Source organism: Schistocerca cancellata, chromosome 2 (genome assembly GCF_023864275.1).
Source record: "Schistocerca cancellata isolate TAMUIC-IGC-003103 chromosome 2, iqSchCanc2.1, whole genome shotgun sequence".
Lineage (NCBI taxonomy): Eukaryota > Metazoa > Arthropoda > Insecta > Orthoptera > Acrididae > Schistocerca > Schistocerca cancellata.
Window position 1 is genome coordinate 632,292,400 of NC_064627.1, and position 21,289 is coordinate 632,313,688.

The 21,289-nt window shown below is 41.7% G+C and overlaps 1 protein-coding gene across 1 annotated transcript in view; it reads right to left on the reverse strand.

Annotated features, from left to right (window-relative positions):
* The window catches only part of LOC126147505 (juvenile hormone esterase-like), a 94,837-nt gene that overhangs the window by 23,240 nt on the left and 50,308 nt on the right, over positions 1–21,289 (reverse strand). Inside the window, exons 6-7 of the mRNA XM_049915699.1 lie at positions 8,127–8,295; positions 68–240 (exon numbers count right to left, since the gene is read on the reverse strand). Coding sequence (XP_049771656.1) covers positions 68–240; positions 8,127–8,295 — 342 coding nt within the window. The remainder of the gene's footprint in view (positions 1–67; positions 241–8,126; positions 8,296–21,289) is intronic.

Consider the following 21,289-nt stretch of genomic DNA (forward strand, 5'->3'; position numbering starts at 1 on the left):
GTGTATATGAAAGTGTCGGTTTTCGCTTGCACGAAACGGAGAGCGGTAACTCTACAAAAATACTTACGTCTCCGTAGAGCTCGATAGTAGATCCATCTAGCCGCTTGTCACCGAAATACAAGCGCCTGATTTCTCTAGCTGTTGTTACACGGTCGTCTTTCTTCACAGGCAGGTTGCAGGGGAGCGCTTTATGGAAATTTGTGTTGATTTCACGCATCGCAGATTCGTTGTTGCTGATTGCTGCGCAGAAAAATGGACGGATTAAAATTATTTCATTTCTAAGAAAACACAGACTCAGTTTCATATTTCTGTACTATATTTACAATTCACTTTGTTGCGACAACTACTTTCCTTGGGTGTTTTAAAGGAGAAGATGAAGTTGCCTGCTTGAGTTGCTAATACTAATTGTAAACGCTGTGCCCTCTCTGGGAGTGTGTTACACTGAGAAGGTGTTGGAGAAAAATTATGGCTCAGGCGGGAAGATGCTACACTATTTGTATCTAATATATACTGTTATATTAACGTGACCACCTTTAAAAGCCTGAAAAACCATCTTTTGCAGCCCAGACCACCGACAGACGCATAGGAAGAGAGTGAATGGAGTTCTGGAAGATATCGATAGGAATTTGTAGCCATACCGTCCTCAGCACCGTGGGTAGCTGCGGTAGGTTTCTCGGTTGAGGATCCACTGCACGAACAGCCCAGTAGAGGTGGTCTCGTAGGTTCTCGATTGGATTTATACCCAGAGAGTTTGGTGTCCAGGGGAATACGATAAACTCATCCTGGTGCTAGCTATGTGAAGCCGGTACGCGACTTGCTGGCAGATGCCGTCGTGCCAAGGATGAATAAGCTACATTTAGTGGTGGACATGGTCCACAAGGATAGGTACACACTTGTGTTGGTCCATTGTGCCTTCCAGAATAAAGAGATCACCCACGGAATGGCACCATAACATTCCTCAGACCATTGTTGCATGGTATTTTCTACCAGACTTTGCACGCCATAACGCCAAAGGCCTTGTTTCCGATGGCGCACAAAACCTGGAAAGCGCACCTATTGTCACTCAGCGGAAGTCCAGTTGTGGTATTTGCGTGTAAATTCCTGTCTTCGTCGGCGATTAACCGCAGTTAGTAAGGGTGCATGAACCACGTACCTGCCACAGAGGCCCATACACAGTAAAGTTCGCCGAACGTCGTTGAGCAGGTGCTGTTAATATTCCCTTGGCTCATCTATGGTTACTTCACGTTGACCTCGAACGTGGGAAATAGTTACATAAATGTGAATGAATCGTATCCTACAGTCTTGTGAAACACGGAGTCCACAACAGAAATTCGTTCTCCGAGCATGAGAGGCAAATCTGATTTATTTTCTGCTGAATTTCCGCTTTCAAAAATGTGATACTAGTTTGGAGGAGGTAGACGAGATAAAGGGTAATGAACTCAGTGATAAAATGAAAGTGGCGTAAATGGTATCTCAAGTAAAACAAATTTCATGAGATACGTAACGATATGGGTGAAACGTAACAAACGTGTGAATGTGCACTGTTGTATAATTTACCTCTTGCACATTTACTGCATTCACTTTTGAAGCAATGGATTGTGTCTGTTTCCTATAATAGTATTATCGATGTTAAAATGTAAACAGAATCTCACATTAATTATCTGTAGCTGTTGTTACTTAATTTTTTTGACAGCATGTGAAGTACATGTGCATAAATTTCAGCCACAAGAAACTTGTGAAAATTCACTCAATTCAATGATAGCTAACGCTGTGGATCTCACTGCCGGGATAGTCTTGTACTGTATTTCACGAATGAACTTCTCGAAAAACCGCAAAATCTAAAAGGGGTTATGCTACCCTTACAAGTGTAACCAGGAAGAATTACGTTTGCATGAAAAGCGCAGCACCTCTGTTTGAATCTGAAATTAACTACAGCAGCAGGTCACCACAAGTTCATCCAGAATTTCTGTGTCAATGGGAAGCCTGAATTTGATGTCAACAACAACAGCAGCAAAAACTTACCACAATTCAAAATCCCTGTGGTGTAACAAGACCATAAGTACAGTATTTATGCTTATTATTTTAACCACCGAAGTGTTTTCTGCATGTTATTGTTTCTTGAGTACTTATACATTTATGAAATAATGTCTAACTCAGAAGTGACGAGAGAACATCAAACTGACAAAAGTGAAGTGGGTAAACATTGTGTCGGATTTTAATGGTAAGTCTTAAGGAGATGAAAGGAACATTTTTGATCCAATTAGACTTTTAATAAATTCAGTAGATCAAACGAAGTAAAGTATTATAAAAGGAAATTCAGATATGATCTCAAGGGGGAGAATGTTGGCAAGAGAAATTAATTATAGAATGAATGATTTAGTTTAAATATCAAAGTGAATTACTTGTCACAAACAATACCTTACATAGAAAAATTGTTGAGATCCGAAACAGATACTAAGAAGGTACAGTTTTTCAAAGAAAAAGAGGAAAATGATAAAAGGTTCAAAAATGTAAATGGAAAGATATTAGCGGGGGAAAGGGAAATAAAAAACAAATTACATACTTGAATGAAGTGTTTCAAAAACAAGTAACAGCACTCAGTAACAGTACAGAGACCCAGATAGATGCAGTGTCCAGTAAAGCACAGGGTGACTATGAATAAGGCTAAACTTTCAAATCACTGTAGAAATAACACCACTGGTCAGAATGACGTCAAATTGCAACGGAATGTTATCGGAGAAGGGGGAAAACGTATGGCAGAAGAAAAATAAATAGTTACGAAATGTAGCAACAGATGGCGCTGTAAGCACCATCACGTAACAGTGGTCGACAACAAATGATAAACGACTCATACAACAATGCCTAAGATGCACCTTTGACGTTAAACAAACTGTACTACTCAGTGTGCATGGATGTATAGGTATGATACTGTTAGTTACGTAATTCCATCAACCACGGTAAGGTCATATCACATCGGATGGGAAAAATCTGTTTTTAATTGTCCTGAAGCCAAAAACCGCTTAAAAAGCATCAGTCCAAATCAACCAAATCAAATCGGAGTATTAATTTCCGAGTGACTGGCGCAAAACATGTTCAATTTGCTGTCCATAGTTTTCTGCAACAAGTTGAAATCGAGAAATAGCATGCTCCACAAATGATCGAAGTTTTTCCGGGGTCATGTTCAGAACGTGTTGCGCAATGCGTGCCTTCAATGCAGCTAAGTTTGCAATCGGAACACTGAACACAACATCTTTCAGATATACCCACAGCCAGAAGTCACACGGATTAAGATACGGTTATCGGGACGGCCAGACTGTCGGGAAATGGCGGCTGATAATTCTAGCACTTCCGAAACGGCGATTCAGCAGCTGCTTAACTCGATTTACAACGTGCGGAGTTGCACCATCTTGCATAAAAATGATCCCATACACATATCCACGCTGTTGGAGACCTGGAATGACGTGGTTGAGCAAAAGACACTCACAGCACTGACCAGTGACGGTAGAGGTAACAGGACCGGAAGCACCTGTCTCTTCAAAAAAATATGGCCCAATAATGGTGCCATAAACCCGCACTACACACTGACCTTTTCAGGATGAATTGGTAGTGGTTGATTTACATGTGGATTTTTTAATGCCCATATTCGACAATTCTGTGTATTGACATATCCTGTCAGATGGAAGTGGGCTTCGTCTGTCCAAAAATTCTTCCCCGGCCAATCATTGTCCATTTCCATGCGAGCAAGAAATTCTAAAGCAAAGGTCTCTCTTGCTGGCAGATCAACAGGAAGCAACTCATGCACATGGGTAACTTAGAATGGATAACAAAGAAGCATGTTTAGTAGGATTTTACGCACCGTGCTACCGGGTATGTCCGATGTTCGGGCAATTCTCCGTGCACTATACGTTTACACACAGCCACTCGTCTCCTCCTGCATTGCTGTGGCCACTGCTTCCACTGACGTCGAATCAATTAGTTTCCTCCCTCTACCAGGTTCCACACCACTAGAACCCAACTTTTCGGATTTCCGACTCATTTCCTCAAACCCACTGCAGTCATTGGACAAACGCCTTTTCTTCAAATCATTTAGTGTCCGGAACTTCGCAGAGCGACACGTGCAGTCATCGTTCTCGCAAAACAGCTTTACAAGCAGAGCGCGAACCTGCATTGAGACAGTCATAGCGAATGTCGCAGACACGAAAGGAGGAAAAGCCTTGTAACCGGAGTGTTTATACCAACTTAGTGGGTTGTGTGCATGACAGGTGTTTTGATTTACGTATTCTGACATATACAGAGTCATCTGTTGATCAATTTTCACACTATTTTTTTTCTTCTGCCACACGTGTTCCCCCTTCTGTGACAATATTTCGTTGCAACTAGATGTCATTTGACCAGTGGTGTTGTGTCTACAGCGTTTCCAAAGGTTAACTTGAATTATAACCACCCTGTAGGTAAGATTAACAAAACTGTTACTCATAGCAATGTCTTGCCAACTGAAGATCTTGCTGATGTTACAAAATAATTGAATATTCTGCGGTAAACTGTTGGGCCATATTACTTAAGTAGTTGTGGTGATAATAGCTTGTGGGCAAACATACTCGTACTTATAAAATATTTTTCAGGAGAGGGATAAATACCATCGTGCGGATTTCATTCAGCACTTTAGAGATAACTTTTCTCCTGGCGTATTAGATGACCAGAAAATCTAGTTCTGCAAAAGACTGATATACGTAGAATCTCTTGCACTGGGGAACCAAATTAGTTTGATGGAAATTACTCATGTTAAATCTGAAAAGCGTTTTCTTAAAAAGTTATGGTCTGAGGGCTAAGTAACCAAGGATTCGAAATGAATTCTTGGATGATCCTTGCTATAGAGGAAACAAGAGAATCGTGAAGAAAATGTGTAACAGTCTGCTGAGAAAACTGGCTCATTTATTATGACCTTTAGGTTTCCTAATCGTGTTTCTCTGCAAAGTGTTTTATGCCATTTCTTATCAGGGAGACAGTTGATATTTGCATAAAGAAATGTATAGTTGTTTGAAAGAAATTATTACTACTAAGTGATAGAATTTTACACCCAACTTTAACACGTGGGTAAAATTCTGGGGGTACTGACGTATAATCTATGTAACTTTTTATCGATTATCGAAGCAAAGTCAATCACAGCACGTTGGAAAGAACTGTTTGATCCTAAACTAACATGATATTTCTTAAATTATATTTTTGTTATATGTAATACATGTTTTTAACAACACATTATTGCTGATGTTTCTAACAACAACACGAAGTTGCAGTTTGGTTGCTGAATCTGTATATGCCAAGCAAAAATTCAGAAATTTTATTTTGAGGTCTCTAATAGTAATCCATATTTCGAATGTTGAAACCTGATAATTCCATTACCTCATATTATGCTACCATACATTGAGGGTCTATAACAAGTAAAGATCACAAAAAGATAATATTTTTTGCAGGGGAACTATTTTTTTGCAAATTAAATTGTATCAGATGGGGACAAAGAAGCGTGCTACGCTACATCAGCAGTCCAATTAAAATGTGTTTTCAAACATATAGGTCATTCAATTAACGTTATGGGATGTAAGATAATGTTTTCATCTATAATGAATCCCAACTACATCAAGTGAATCAACACTAACAAAATATTTTCACATATTTGTCTCAATATTAAATTATCCATAACATTGGAAATGTGGCAGTCACGCAAAGTCTTAAACCAGTTTTGGATCAACACACCAAATGCTTTAAAATAACGCACTGGAAACCACATTTGACAGCGGTTTAAATTTCGTAAATATTAATTAGTTTCATTTTGCTAAGATGGCATAACTATTTGTGGAAGGAATAAGTTACTCACATATTATTTACACCACATTTTGATACATTTCGACTCATTTAATATGCAAAAGAGCAGTCTTTTCTGTATTAGAAGTATTATAACTTAAGATATTGCTTGCCATGAGGCAGCCTAGTTCTATTATAAGGTAAATTGTAGACTTTTAGGAGATCCTACGGGCACTTCAAGGTGAGGTGACATTAGGGCAGGAGGAGGAGGAGGAGGAGATTAGAGTTTAATGTCCCATCGACACTGGGTCACCAGAGACGGAGCACTCGGACTAGGGGAGAATGGAAAAGGAAAGCAGTCTCGTCCTTTCGAAGGAACCATCTCAGCATTTGCCTTAAACGATTTAGGGAAATCACGGAAAACCTAAATCAGGATGGCTTGATGTGGATTTGAACCGTCATCTTCCCGAACGCGACTCCAGCGTGGTAACCACTGCGCTATCCCGATCGAAAACATTGGGGCAGGTTGTGTGATCAACAGATAGCCTATTTTTTGTGACTGTCTGCCAAAATTAAGTTGAAAACACTGAAATAACATGGCTGATATTTCTTATTGTGGCTCCTGTGATTGTGATTTCTGTTAACTGTTTCTGCGATAAACCACGTATTCTGAACTAATGTGTCTACTTGTTTATTAATACAGCTAACATAGCACATTTATCAAAGGAACTGCAATCACCTGGAATGTTCTACAGTAAAAATAACTCATCCGTTATATGGATTTCTGATAATTTAATTCATGGTGACTCAGATTTTAACTGATGTCAGACATACGATTGTAGGTAAATGTTACAAGCAGTATAATCTATTACGGAACAGAGACATCAAGTATTTTAGTGGCCATCCATAAGCTAAAAGTTTTAGGGAATAAAAACACGTACCTCTACAACTGTAACAATTTGTTCGTTAACATATTATCTGTAAATGACAGCTGATTCTCCCTTTGCCATACGATTGCTCCGCCGCCATCTGGTATAACAATTACTGATCACTCCATTGTTTCCTTGCACATCTCTGACTTTTCTTATCGTGGTCACTTTTAAGAACACTTTTTTTATCCTCCACTGGGGCGAATGGGTGTTTCCATTAGTCTCCAGACATCGAGAACTTCTCATTTATTAAAAATATATTTAATTTCCGCCGAAAGGTCTTCATTCTGGACACCCATAAAGCATTTTTTCAGAAATCACATCTGGGATTGGATGCTGGACTAATCCTTTGCTGAGAAAGTCCAGGTCTCAATTCCGCTGCATACAGCAGGCAATGACATTTCCTTGTAAAGTTTAATGCTAGTCTCTTAGAGTGCTTTTTTCAGATAATTATGAGTTGTGCTGGACATATTAAATTTGAGCCTTAACGCATTTTCACGTTGATAACTGATATCAAATTCGTGATATTTACGAAGACGGATGTGGTCATTTCTTCTGTTTTTATGTGTAACTAGTTCTTTCCCATTGACAGCCAAGATTTTCTTCTATATTCTATCAGTACGTATTTGCTTTACAATTCATGTAATATGTACATCACTTAGTCAGTCCAGTTTTATAGTTGTGGATGATCATCTCTTCAGTGAAGAATAATCGGTTATAATACGTCTTTACCTGACGGCAGTTGTTGGAGCAGCTTCTCGATCTTTTTATCAGTAGACAGGAAAAGATGTTCATCTGACTAGACTCTAGAAATTCTCGGCCCCTGTTTACTCTCATAACTGTGGTGCTGTAGGGAGTATGTTCTGCTCTGATGAGATCATGAGATTAACTGACAAACTTCAAAGCATTCGGTGGGAATTGGTGTCAACAGTTCTAATTTCTTCTTTAATCTACAAAGGTCTTTTTACTTAAATCTCTGTGTTCCTTTCTCATTTTCTCAAGATTAACGATATGGTAAGCTACAGTGTCCTTTCCCGTCATTTCCTATAAGTGCTTGTATCTCCAGAGAGGTTTCCTTTCTCTTAGAATCGCTTTCTTACCTTGCTGTATATCTTATAATTTGAATCAAGTATATTAACACAGTGGTAATTCCTGGAATGATTTCTTTTTTCTTTCCTTCTATGTTAGTTGTTGAGCCATCTGTCCAATTTTTACAGTAGATGCATGTGTGTTTGCTCCCCAGGGAGACCATCACAATTTGTTACAGAGAAATAACTTAAGGAGAAGCAAGGAAATGATTTATCCTCTCGCTATTGGTTACTCTTCTAATGGGACTTATATTTCGTTATTAGCTTTGGCACTACAGTTTACAGACCAGTAGCTGTTTCCTATACATACCTAGCAGAAACAAGATTCCCTCGCGTGAGTTGATACCAAAAATTATCGGAATTCTGTGGAACTTCCCGCTCTTGAGGAGCTCCAGTGGATCCTCAGTAAGGACAGCGCCTGGTGTACTCTCCGGCTCGATGGTGGGCAAGAACGCCAAGAGGTCCAGTTTCAGCTTGTCCTGCGATTTTAAGGAATCAGATTAATACAGCTGACATTTACAAAAAATTTCTACAAGCCATTTCACTGATTAGTTTTGTACGAAAACTAAGTTTTTGCTGCGAATGATGTACAAATAATTTAAAAGAAAATCTCTATGTTAGAGAAACTGACTTCGTCCTTCTTTCACTTTCATCACATAGTTTTGTCCACCTTTCCAAATTTGCTTTTATTCTAATTTTATATAACTACTTCAGATTTTAAAAATCACTAGGGATGCCTGATGGGAAGAACTGTCACATCCAATATATAGAGCTTCAGCTACACTAGGCGATGTATGAAAAAAATAACTTTGTAAATTTGGAGCCAAATTTTGGCACAAATGGTTTAATACCTTGTTCAGAAAGAATAAAATAGGTTGTTATTCATAAGTATTTCAGAGAATTTGATGTAGAAGGATAGGTAGCACTTTTTTCTTAAAATTTTATTGTCATCTTTCCAGCGATTTTTCTTCGGGTGTGGCTAGATTCTTTACAGTGTGTATGACATAATGGTAACAAAAGGTATGATGGTGTGCTCCAGAAATATAGCTGACTGTGCAGAAAGTCATAATGTATTAAAAATATTAATATTGTCTTTTCCTGCGCTACCGCTTATGCTACTTAACTTAATTGAAAAATCTAACAAACACATAAAGAGTGAAAAGTAATTCACTTCCATGTCAGCAGCACAAGTGGGCGCCGCGGTTGCCGGTCCAACGCTCCGATGCGTTTGTTTGAGGCCTGTGTGAACCCGGAAGGCTAACTGGACTGACTGCCATAGCTTTATGCTTCCATAATTATTTGATGGCAACTGAAGATGAAGCTGTAGCCTTCGAAACTTGTCGAGTCTTAGGAAAGAAATTTCTGGCAAGCGAAGAGAATTTTTAGTCTGTTAATATGTTCCTCAGTTCTCCAGGTCACATATTTGGTAGATAGCTGTAGATGGAATATCGTTTTAATTTATTGACTTCCGGAAGGTGCCCATATAGCTGTCTCAACACTGGAAACGTTATAATTCGTTTAAAACTACTTGATATTCAACACTTCACGGGCTGGAGCCGCTTTCCTCTAATCAGAGCGCTCATCGTCACGCCCGAACCGTTCACCATTGCCAAACTGCCAACACCATTGGTGTTCACCACGTCTCGCCCTCTTTCTTGTTGTGTTTGGATCTCGACTCCTGGATCCGGCATTTTAATTTCGTATTTCATCAGCGCATGATAACCACTAAACACACACACACACACACACGATGCTAACGATATACACACGTTTCTTCCGCAGCACTAATCAAACACTGCTCCATCCTTCCGCACTAGACGCGAGTCAGCGTCACATGCACATCTATTGTAATCAGAGAGGTCGGATTACATTAGAAAAGTTTCGCGCGACATTACGTGAAGTCAAATTTTTGAAAGCTGCAATTCTTCTTTGCTGCTTGGAATACCTGAGTCATAGTCATAAGAACCGTATGTATTGCAGTGACGTAGCGCATTAACCTCTCGTGTAGAAGATTGCAGTTTCGAAACTCGTGATGGAGAGCACAGTGCTTTTAATTTTTAAATCTTATCAAAAGACTTTCGTTATTATTGTCATTGAGTTTCAATTAATTGATTCAAATTATTTTTTTAAAATTTTTAGTTCTTTACCATGTCATTTTCACTATTGTATTGACTTTTTTATTTGCCCCTTATTTTTCTTCCTATCATTCTTTTTTCGTCGTTTTGAATCTGTCAGTATGGCCTATAATCTACAACCAGGCACCAACCGGGACTACTCAGCGGTTGACAAAGCGACAGTTCTGTGTAGCCATTGTGAGGACAGTTTCTGGTAACCAATGATAGCTCTTAGAGGTCACCTTTAATCGCTGTGAACAAAGCGATCGTGATTGAGGGGACAGTGGTTAGGTTATGGCACGAGTTTAAATTTAGGGCTACAATTAAGTCATTTTTCACTTAAAATCAGCTGTGAACAGAGCATCTCGCATACTTCTCGGCGTCCGCTCACAACACTGCTTTGCGTAGCACATTAACAGCATTTATGAAGTGACACGCCCTGTGACCTGTAACCGAGCGGTAACCTGCGTCCGATGTGGCAACACTCTAGGGGCAAGTGACAGACGTCAACTAGCAAGTAATTTTCATAGGACTGTAGGTTACAGATTACAGATTCCACTTTGTGACGTCGATAGATTGTAGACATTAGTTTAACTATTATGGTGGTCGAAGTTACGTACGCTTCACAACGGACTAATGCTGAGATAAAACAAGTTCTATAATCACAGTATATTGAAACGAGTAGATAAGACAAAACTACAACACAGGATACAAACAGGTAGTATGCTACACAATGTAAAATTGCCAAAGCTAGAAAACTGTCTCTGTTAATAATGAGAGGAGTAAGGGAATTAAAAGAAAAACGAATTACAAGATATTACAGAAATACACAAAACTACACTAACTTAACAGACTTCAAGAAGGGTAAAATGACTTAAAGGATCGGAAGGAAATTATTTTTCGGCCGTCTTATTGAGATAGAGAGAATACTGTTTCTTATACAGCTATTTCAGTTATTTTTAAATGAACACACCGCCATTTGAGTTAATTTTTGTTCATTTAATTCATACTTCGCATCGTCCGCTTCCAACTTCGCTCTGCGTTACCTGTTAACAGCATTTGTGAAGTGATCCACCGTGTGACCCATAAGCGAAAGCTAAATAACACAGAGGTAAATAAACAAAGGGAGGTGTGTTCATTCAAAAATTACTCTATGACTATTGCTCAGCAACATCAAAAATTGTTTCAGTTATTATTCTACTATAAAAAATATAAGCCGCAAAGACAACGTACAATAACTACGTGTGCGGTACTACGAAGCATTCATATATCCTGTATCCCTCTATCAAAAAAGAATTGAACAAGGTATGTGTCTTCACTTTTGTCCTGATACACACAAATTTTTCCTATCGATGAAGGCTCATACAGGGCGAAAAGTATTTAAACCGACAAACTCTGGGAGGTTATAGGGGACATGAAAACAAATTTGTTTCCCTAATGTCATTTTTCCCTATGAGGAGTATTTAAACCGGTAGAGGAAGATTTCTCTTGCGGCAAATTAATTAAACCAACAAACATTTTTCCATTTTTTTATGACCAAGACACATCACATTAACATAACCCAATTTCAGTTACAGTAGATTCTAAAAAATGCCTCCATTGACACGTAAACAAAGGTTACACCGTCGGATCATGTTCTGTATGACACGGGCAAAAACCCCAGGAGTATCCTGAATTGTTCCTGCTGCTGCTACTATTCGGGAAACCAGGTCCTCTTCTGATGCAACAAGAGTTGCGTAAACAAGGTAGCGCATCTCTCCCCACACAAAAAAGTCCAGAGGGAACATATCTGAGGATCGAGCAGGCCATGGTACAGGACCACGTCTGCCAGTCCACGTTTCTGGAAACCGTCGGTCCATAAATCGACGCACACGACGACTGAAATGTGCCGGCGCCCCGTCATATTGGATCAACATGTGTTGTCTTCTAGGGAGCGGCACGTCTTCCAGCAATTCTGGAAATGCTGTGGCGATAAAATTGTAATAGCGCCTACCATTTAATGGCCTAGGTAGCAGATACGGCCCAATTAAACAGTCCCCAACAACACCGACCCACACATTAACGAAGAACCGCACTTGATGAGCGCTAGTAACTGTGGCATGTGGGTTATCCTCACTCCAAACATACGAATTGTGCATGTTGAAGACTCCATCACGCCCGAACGTTGCGTCACCGGTAAAAAACACAGAGGATGGAAATGTAGGATGCATTCCACACTGTTCCAGGTACCACTGCGAAAATTGTGATGGCGGGCCGCGGTGGCCAAGCGGTTCTCGAAATTTCAGTTCGGAACCACGCGGCTGCTGCGGTCGCAGGTTCGAATCCTTCCTCGGGCATGGATGTGTGTGCTGTCCTTAGGTTAGTTAGATTTAAGTAGTTCTAAGCCTAGGGGACTGATGACAAGAGATGTTAAGTCCCATAGTGCTTAGGGCCATTTGAACCAAAACTGTGATCAGGGTGGATAATCAACTGGTTCCAGGTTGTGGACACGCTGTAATGAAATGGACGTAACAACTGCTCTCGAAGGACTGTTCTTAAATTCATCTGATTCATCCGCGTGTCACATGCAATTGCACGAGTGCTGATTGAAGGATCCTCCTCCACATGCTGCAAGACAGCTTCCTCAAATTGCACCGTTCTTACCGTGCGCCGGCGTCCTTGTCCAGGTAATCTGCTAAATGACTCAATCTCACGTAGACATTGGTACACAGCACAGCAGCAAAGGTCGTATGATGCGGGATTCGGCAATTAGGATATTGTTGTTGATAAACTCGCTGTGCAGCTCGTCCGTTGTGGTGCGCTACGTAGTACGCACCAACCATATCAGTGTACTCACTCCAGATGTATCGCTACATTAGTAAACTGAGGCAATGCACTACTACACTGGTGGACAGCAGTTGCCTACAACTGAAGAGCGTAATACGGCCTCCACCGATTTCAATAATCCTCATAGGAAAAAATGACATTAGAGAAAAATATTTGTTTTGATGTCCCCTGCAACCTCCCAGAGTTTGTCGGTTTAAATACTTTTCATCCTGTATAAATGGTTTACATCTTCATGAGTAAAGTCTCTTTATAACAGGTATCTAATCCTGCTGGACAAAAAGCTACCCTTGCGAAGTATAACTGTAATACTGTTTAACGCCGCTTCTGACCTTGGTAACAGCGTCAGATCGTTGAGGATCCCCGACGCCATATGCCACTCACTTCACTCATATTGATTCTCATATTTCAGTCGCTGTTCTAGCTAGTGCCAACCCCTTGCTACGTTATTAACATGGGATGGTCGAGAAGCGATAGAGTGTTCGAGTGTTCAACAATCCAGGAGTCCCGTGAACGAGGCAGTCACGGTACTATATTCATTACATAGAAAGGCAACACTTGAGTACAAAAATGATGGTATTATCGTCCTGGTTCGTGTAACTGCAATGAATGGAACCAAGTCATTGGTCAGAAAACATCACTGAACCACCTGCAGTCTCAACTACACCTTCTACAAAATGCAGGGTGAGCACTTCATTGGATCTTCAGTGCTCACGGCGTCTTGGACCATTTGGAAAGTGACTTATTCACAAATAGGCGGACTGAACTATAGCTTTATGTGCCACTGTGAGAAGTTCCCTTTTTGCGAGATAACACCCAGTTTTAGATGTCGATCCACGCAGTCTTCTTTGAAATATTTGCTCAGAAACTGGTTTTGACTGCCAGCAACAGTGTCCTTTGAGTTTGAAACCGATTACCACTGACAATCGTGATATTCAGTTCAGAATGCAGGCTGGTTAGATATTTTTACCTCTACTGTTCTTACGCCCTGTTACATGGCTGCGTGTGGTACTCCGTTCTTGCTAGACACATTACATACACTGCACTGATGCACTGATATGCCAACAAACTGCGCAAATTCGTTTACGGTGTACTCGTAGGTGCGTCCTACAGAACAGCTACATCTACATCTACATCTATGTACATCACCCGCACGCCAACGTACGGTGCATGGTGTTTGCTCTTACTTGTTCCACTCGGAAACGGAGCGGAAGAAAAACGACTATCTATATGCCTCAGGATGAGTCCTAATTTCTCGAACCCTTTCTTCGTGGTTCTTTCGCAAAATATGTGTTTGCGACTGTAGAATAGCCAGTTCTCTAAATTTTCCTCATAGTGATCGTCGTAAAGAACGTCGCCTTCCCTCCAGGGGTTCCCATTTCTGTTCCGTGATAAGTCAAGTAAAATGACTAGCCGACACACAACCAGTCCCAGCAGTAGTCACTTCAAGGCTCTAAGATAGCAAATACTGTGATCTACAAGTGCGTCAGACCGATTGTCGACAGGCCACCAGGGAATAACTTCATGCATGGGCAAGCAGGTAATGAACTGGCGGTAACCAACTTTTTTTTATTTGAGTCGTCAGTCTTCTGACTGGTTTGATGCAGCCCACCAAAAATCCCTCTACCCTGCCAACCTATTCATCTCAGTTTGCTGGGTGTATCTGTCTCTGTCTTCCTCTACAGTTTTTTCCCTTTAAAGCTCCCTTTAGTATGTCCTTTTAACCACTAAAAAAATTTTATTGAAGATATAATTGCAAACTTTCGACTTCAAAAGTCAACAAAAACACATTCCGAAGGTAGGATTTCATTCGATCGAAAATCAGGTATCTCCGATGCAGTTTCACATGTAAGTGTTGTACAATACACGGAAAGACTACAGAAGAGAAAAACATGATACATACAGATAACAAACTGTTCCAAACCTGACCAATAATAAATTATGTTATCCGCTCCTTGGGAGAGAAATATTGAAATTAAATAAGAGTAGATAATTGTAGAAAGTCATACACCTACATCAACTTACGTTGTATTCCTTTTAGAAAGTTGCAGCGTGACTCGCTAGGGTAGCCGCGAGCGCTAATGCGCTGCTCCCTGGAGTCGGGTAGGCGCGCCGGCACTGGTTCGAATCCGCTCGGCGGATTAACGACGAAGGGCCGGTATGCCGGCCAGCTTGGATGTGGTTTTTAGGCGGTTTACCACATCCCGCTAGGTATATACCGTCCCCGCGTTCTGCCTCAGTTACACAACTCGCAGACATTTGAATACGTTCGCACTATTCCATAGCTTACACTAGACGCAGACAGCTGGGGTACACTAATTCCGTCCCAGGGGGTTCGAGGTGTAGGCAGGAAGGGCATCCAGCCACCCTCTGCAGCTAACACTGCCAAATCCATAGTAACACGGCCGACCCCGCGTTGAAGCGGGACCCAGGCCCCAAGAAAGAACGAAAGAAAGTTACAGTGTGGAATTACGAAATCGCAACTGGACCATTCATGATCATGATGATGGTAACACCTAATTTCGAAAAAAACCGTATTAATTAACCTATGCAAGTCCAGTAAGACGGCTATTACGATTTGAGAATCAGATAAAAACGTCTCGGGCTGGCAGCTATAAAACTTTAACTTCAGTAAATTTGATTTTATGTACAGTAACGTGAAAAACGTGCCCATTTGGCGTGCGGGAGTTTTATGTATCTACCATTCTCAAAATGTTTTATTTGGTTCGTTCGTATTTAGACAGTGCCATCAAAAAGAATCTTTGTTATGCTTCATGACCACAATAAATTCATGAAAGGGTAGCGAACGTTTATAAGGCACCTGCTCTTCTATATTCTATCATCTTTAAGAAATGAGATGCTAATTGCAAATCTGGATGCATTTTTCTTGAAGGTCATCCACAAGAAGACAGCACAAAACTGCAACTTAAGACGGCAAAACTGAGAACATTTTAAACGACCGTTAATTAAAGGTATATGAAATATCTTAAGCTTAAGAAGATCAAGACAAATATTGAAGATAACTTAGTCTTTCTCAGCTGGATTTTTTTTCTGCCGAAGTGACAAACGGCGATTTATGCATACAACAATTCACTAACGTTTCGATTCCGGCAGTAGAGGAATGTAGCTTATGGTGTGGAATCCGTGAAATAAAAACCATGAGGCTAGTCAAAAAACAGGAAGCCGATACAAAATTGTAAACGCCACAGTAATTTTGGCGAGGGGGCAAAGAGAGTTAAAACAGAAATGTCGGACTTTCCAGAACGGTTAACGTGCAATAACCACTCACAAATGGCAGATGGCAGCACTAGCAGTGGAGGATATAGTAAGTTTGTCGGAGGAGGCTGGAAACAGTGTGGTCGCTGTCGTAATGCGGAAACGGAGAGATTTGTCTGACGTCTAAAAAGGCATGATCATGGGATTTCGGGCCAAGGGTTGGATCACTTCCGAAAAGGCAAAGTTTGTAAAATGTTCACAAGCAGCCGTGGTTGAAGTATACAAGGCAAAATGACGCTATACAAAACCGGCGCCGAGTCAGTTGTGGTGCATCGTGTGCCATGGATGACAGGGTTGGACGACGGCTGCGTAGATGAGTACGTGCGAGTGGACGTGCAACTGCTGACCAACTGATCGCCCAGATGAATCAAGGTGCTACCAACAGTATCTCTGCAACGACCGTTCAGTGAACTTTGCTGCGTATGGGCCTCTACAGAAAGCACCAGGTTCTTGCACCCACACTGAGTGCTGTGCATGGCTACCGGAGGCAGCAATTTGCACGCCAGTACGGCCACTGGACGTCCACTGAGCGGCGACAGGTGGCGTTGTCAGACGAATCACGTTTTACGCTCGGTGGCGTGAAACGTGCAAACACTGTGCAACAATCGTGGCAAGTGCATGTAAATTGAAGGAGGGTCACTGCTGTCCATTGCAGCGGGACATTAAGCGGGATTAGCGTCGACGAGCGAAAATGTGTACCGGACTGGGATTCGAACCCGAGATCTTCTGCTTACTAGCAAGTGTGGTAACCGCTGCGTCATTCGCGACAAAACGTTATCGCAGCTGCACGGACTATTTCGGTACGCCTCACGGCGGATCCACACTCCCATCGACCGCCACCTATCCGCAGTCACTGTGAGTTATACTCCAGTTCGCTACTTCGAGATTCCCACAGGAGGTCGAACCTATTTGTGTATTTGCACCTTCTGGTAAGTTTCAGCAGGCCGGAATGGGGGGGGGGGTGTAATGCTGTGGCCTGTGGAATGTTTTCGTGCCATTCCCTGTGAGACTAGCCTGGCTCTTGTTCGTGCCATCTCTTATTTAACATTCTCTTTTTACCGTACTGTCACCTCGTTATGCCAATTTCAATTACTGGTGTCACTCAGTTGCTGCCTTGCCTGTCCGTGAGCGGCAGCAGCAGCGCTCATCGATATAGGCCCTCCCGTATTATCTCTGATGCACTGCTGTTACTTCCCGGTCGTGCAATGAGTTGGAACGTGCCAGCAGTGGAGTTCGGACCTGGCAGTCGGACAGTTGTAACGTGGCAGAAGTTCGGTCGCGTTGGAACGGCGGTGAGGTTCGGACAGCTGTGACTCGCCCCACCATTGCCGGTACATATGGCTTAACTAGGGACGGATTTTGTTGATCGTTGGTGCTCGTCTTTCCGGACGACGTGTATTTGCTTGCCGATCGTTTATGGGTTGGCGGTGTGTGTCTCAACTCGTGGTTCGTCCTGGTGATTGCACAGTCACTGCTCTTAGCATTGGTCGTGTTCTTCGTCCACGTGTTTGTGAAATTGTATGTAGCCTGTGATGTCGACTGCCCAGTTGTTCTAGTGCTGTCTCCGTGCTGATCGGATGGCGCAGTCGCGTCCTAGCACCAGTGGGGCATGCAGAGCCAGGGAGGTGCGGATAGCCATCACTCGCCGATGATTACAAACACACATGATTGGAGTACGGACGACTCTGGTTGATCGTCGGTCGGTCGTCTTGTCGGACGTCGTGTATTTGGCCGGCGATCGCTTATGGGTTGCCAGAGTGTGCCGACTCGTGATTCGTCCTTGTTATTGCACAGTCACTGCAGTTATCATCGTCTAGTTCTTCGTGCAAGTGTTCCCGAAACTGTGCGCAATTTATGTGATTTGACTGACAAGTTAATCTAAATGTTGTCGGTTTACTGACTCTGAGTTGGTCGGTTGGCGTGGAGGAAGGACAGGATAACCTTCACTCGCCCGACGATTGCCGACACACACGTTTGAGTGGCCGTTCGGTCGGTCGTCTGATTAGACGACGTGTACTTGGGTCGTCCATCGCTTATGGACTGTCTGTGATCCTTTCTTGTTGTTGTTCCACGGTCTGTGCTGTTAGCATCGTTTGAGTTTTGGTGAAAGTGTGGAGCGGAACTGATTTTGATTATTGGTCTGTTGACTGTCTGTCGGTTGGGTTGCCGTCGGATTCAAAATGGTTGGGCCGACTGCCTGTCTCTCCTAACCGAGGGTTAGTGTTTGAATTCCAGGCCGACTATCGAACATCTGAGCGCCCTGGCCCTGCCTTTTGTTCTTGTTGTTTGTACATATATGGCTTCTAGCAGATTTTTAAATTAAGGTTGTTTTGCCCTTAAGGCATAATATTCTTTAGGCCTTCAGCTTAATTTAAAGAACTTTTTCACCTAAGGCCTTTGGTATTTTAAAGAAATTTAATGTTATAGAGGTTTAAGTGTTGGGCCTTCAGCCGATTTTGAATTTAAGTTGCTTGCTCTTAAAGTGTCTCATTCTTTGGGTCTTGAGCATAACTAAAGAACTGTTTTAAGATAAGGCTTGTCTTTTGTTTCTGATTATGCTTTAATTTTAATTTATTATTGGCCTTCGACCGTTTTTAAATTAAAGTGGCTTTCAGCCGGTAATTAAGTCTCAAAATTAAAACTGTGTGTTTAAAAATTTTTTGGGCTGTTCTAATGTTGATCAAATAATAAAGTTGTATGTTCGAGTGTAACTGACAGCCGCTTATTTTGGCCCCTTTCCAGAAATTAAAATTACCTGTCCTGCGGGTTTAGGAGGGCGTATCACCCTGGGTTATGTCAGTCTAGAAGGCACTGCGGATCAACGGATGCATGCATCCATCCTTGGGATCCATGTACATTCCTAAACACAGTTAGCTTTGGGTCAGCACGACGGGATCTACCAGCCGGATAATCAACGTGTCACAGCTCGCAGTGCGCATGCGTGGTTCGAAGAGCACCAGGATGAGTTTACCTTACTCCCCTGGCCACCAAATTCCCTGCATTTAAACTCAATCGAAAATCTGTGGGACCCTCGCGATCGAGTTTTCCGTGTTTTAGATCTTCAGCCGAGATACCTAGGGCAGCTAGCCACGGCACGACAGACGTCATGGTCCACATTCCAGTCTATACCTTCTAGAACCTCACTGATTCTCTTCCTGTACGTCTCCTAGCAGTCCGAGCTGTTAAAGTTGGTTATTCAGACTTCTGACAGGTGGTCACATTAATGTGATTGAACTGTGTTATTTATAGAATTTTTTTTTAAAATATGGGTGCGCATTTGCTAAATGTTAACCGAGATTAACTGCGAAAACAATATTTTGACCGTTTTAAACGGAGTTTGATTGTATCTTATGTGCTGATTTGCAGCTGGGCATGAGATGTATGTCGACCACTTCAAATAACAAACGAAGAAGTCATAAAAACAGTGAATGGGAGCTAGTGCCTCTGTATCACTAAAAAGGGAGGTCCTTGTTACGTGTTTCAGTATTTCCAACATTTGGAAAAGTAATTCTTTTCTTTGATTCCCTTGCAAATGTTGAAGCAACAACTAGAAAAAGACGTAAAAAATTAGAATCTGTTTGAAAACCAATATCTGAAATTTACTAGTGCTGATACTGTGTTTCGGTTAGCAAATATTCTTTAGTACCGTTATATAATCTTGTTAATATCTCCCCTCTAGGGAGAAAAAAAGCTCGTTTATGGGTTAAGGAGCTGTAGAAAATTTAATGTTCGGCAATAATATTTATAGTGACACTGAACCAGAGATCCCGCTTCTTATCGAGACCGCTGTTCTTGACAAGACGCATCTACCCACCAATGAAGCTACTGCTGAACCAACAGCAAACACCACGTAAGTTAGACTATGATTCTCGCTCGGGAATTTAAGGCCAGTAAGACATTAGGGAATCACTTCCATGCTGCTAAAGTTAGCTGTAAAGGGCTAAAACTGTAGAGGAAGACAGAGATTAGGATACTCCCAGAAAACTGAGATGATGCAATTCTGCTACAATTACCTGGTTGTCGGTTAATAAGACGGTATTCACGACGGTATGACGACGTAACTGATTCCCAGCAAATACTTCGCCTTTGATGCTCGAACCGTATCGTCAATGTACTAAATTAATAAGGTTTAGGATTAAGTTGTCTATTTCTGTTCGAAGTTATTAATTTGTGGTACTCCGAAATAATCGACATCTCATATTCAACATTTCTTGACGTATGGGATCACTTCTAACACAATGAAGGTGCTGCAGGAAGTCGTGTCGTAGTGGTTTCGATACTGAAATTTTGTTTGGAGAACTCAGGCTGAAATTATCGTCCGATCTTTCCCACACTTGTTTATAGTTTTCACCGGCTGATCAGTTGGGTTACAAAAATACCAATCCACATTTCCTTCTTTCTACTTCGGCCATACGAGTTTCTGCTAGAATGACGTTTCCGTCTACAGGAGGTTAAAACCTATTCCTGTTTTGGTCAAATGAACCAAACGAAAGCATTACTCCCTCGAAATTATACAAAGATTTTAGTCCGAATCTTGATAACTCAATGAAGATTTTCATTAGAACAGATGGAATTTCACTTTGACCAGCGTGTGGTTAATATATAAATACGAGAGAAGCAAGTGTGTGTTCGAGTGTGTGTGAAATCTTGTGGGACTTAAATGCTAAGGTCATGAGTCCGTAAGCTTACACACTACTTAACCTAAATTATCCTAAGGACTAACACACACACCCATGCCCGAGGGAGGACTCGAACCTCCACCGGGACCAGCCGCACAATTCAATGACTGCAGCGCCTCAGACCGCTCGGCTAATCCCGCACGGCTACGAGAGAAGCCCAATAAACATTGCAACAGACTTTTTTTCTGAAAGTATGTTGATTTTATTCCAGATTCCAATACAGCACTCTTTTGACTACAGAACCCTATTTCCCAACATAATTTCCGTTCAATTTGCCGGCATTTCACCACCTTACTGGGAGGATATGTATTCCCGGATGACACCACTGCACTGATCAGCATCAAATCCAGCGTTTTGCAGCATCAATAACCCCCATCACTTTCACGTACGGCTGCCCACGAAGTGCATCCTTTATTGGGAAAAACAAACGGAAGTGGCAGTTATGACATACACACCTTCGAGCACCCCGAGAGGACGAGGATATCAGCGCTTCCAACACAGATCTCCAGTTGTGCAGTGAGGTGTTTAATTGTGATCCATCGATCACCTCGGATGAGAGTGCCCGTACGTTCTAACATCGC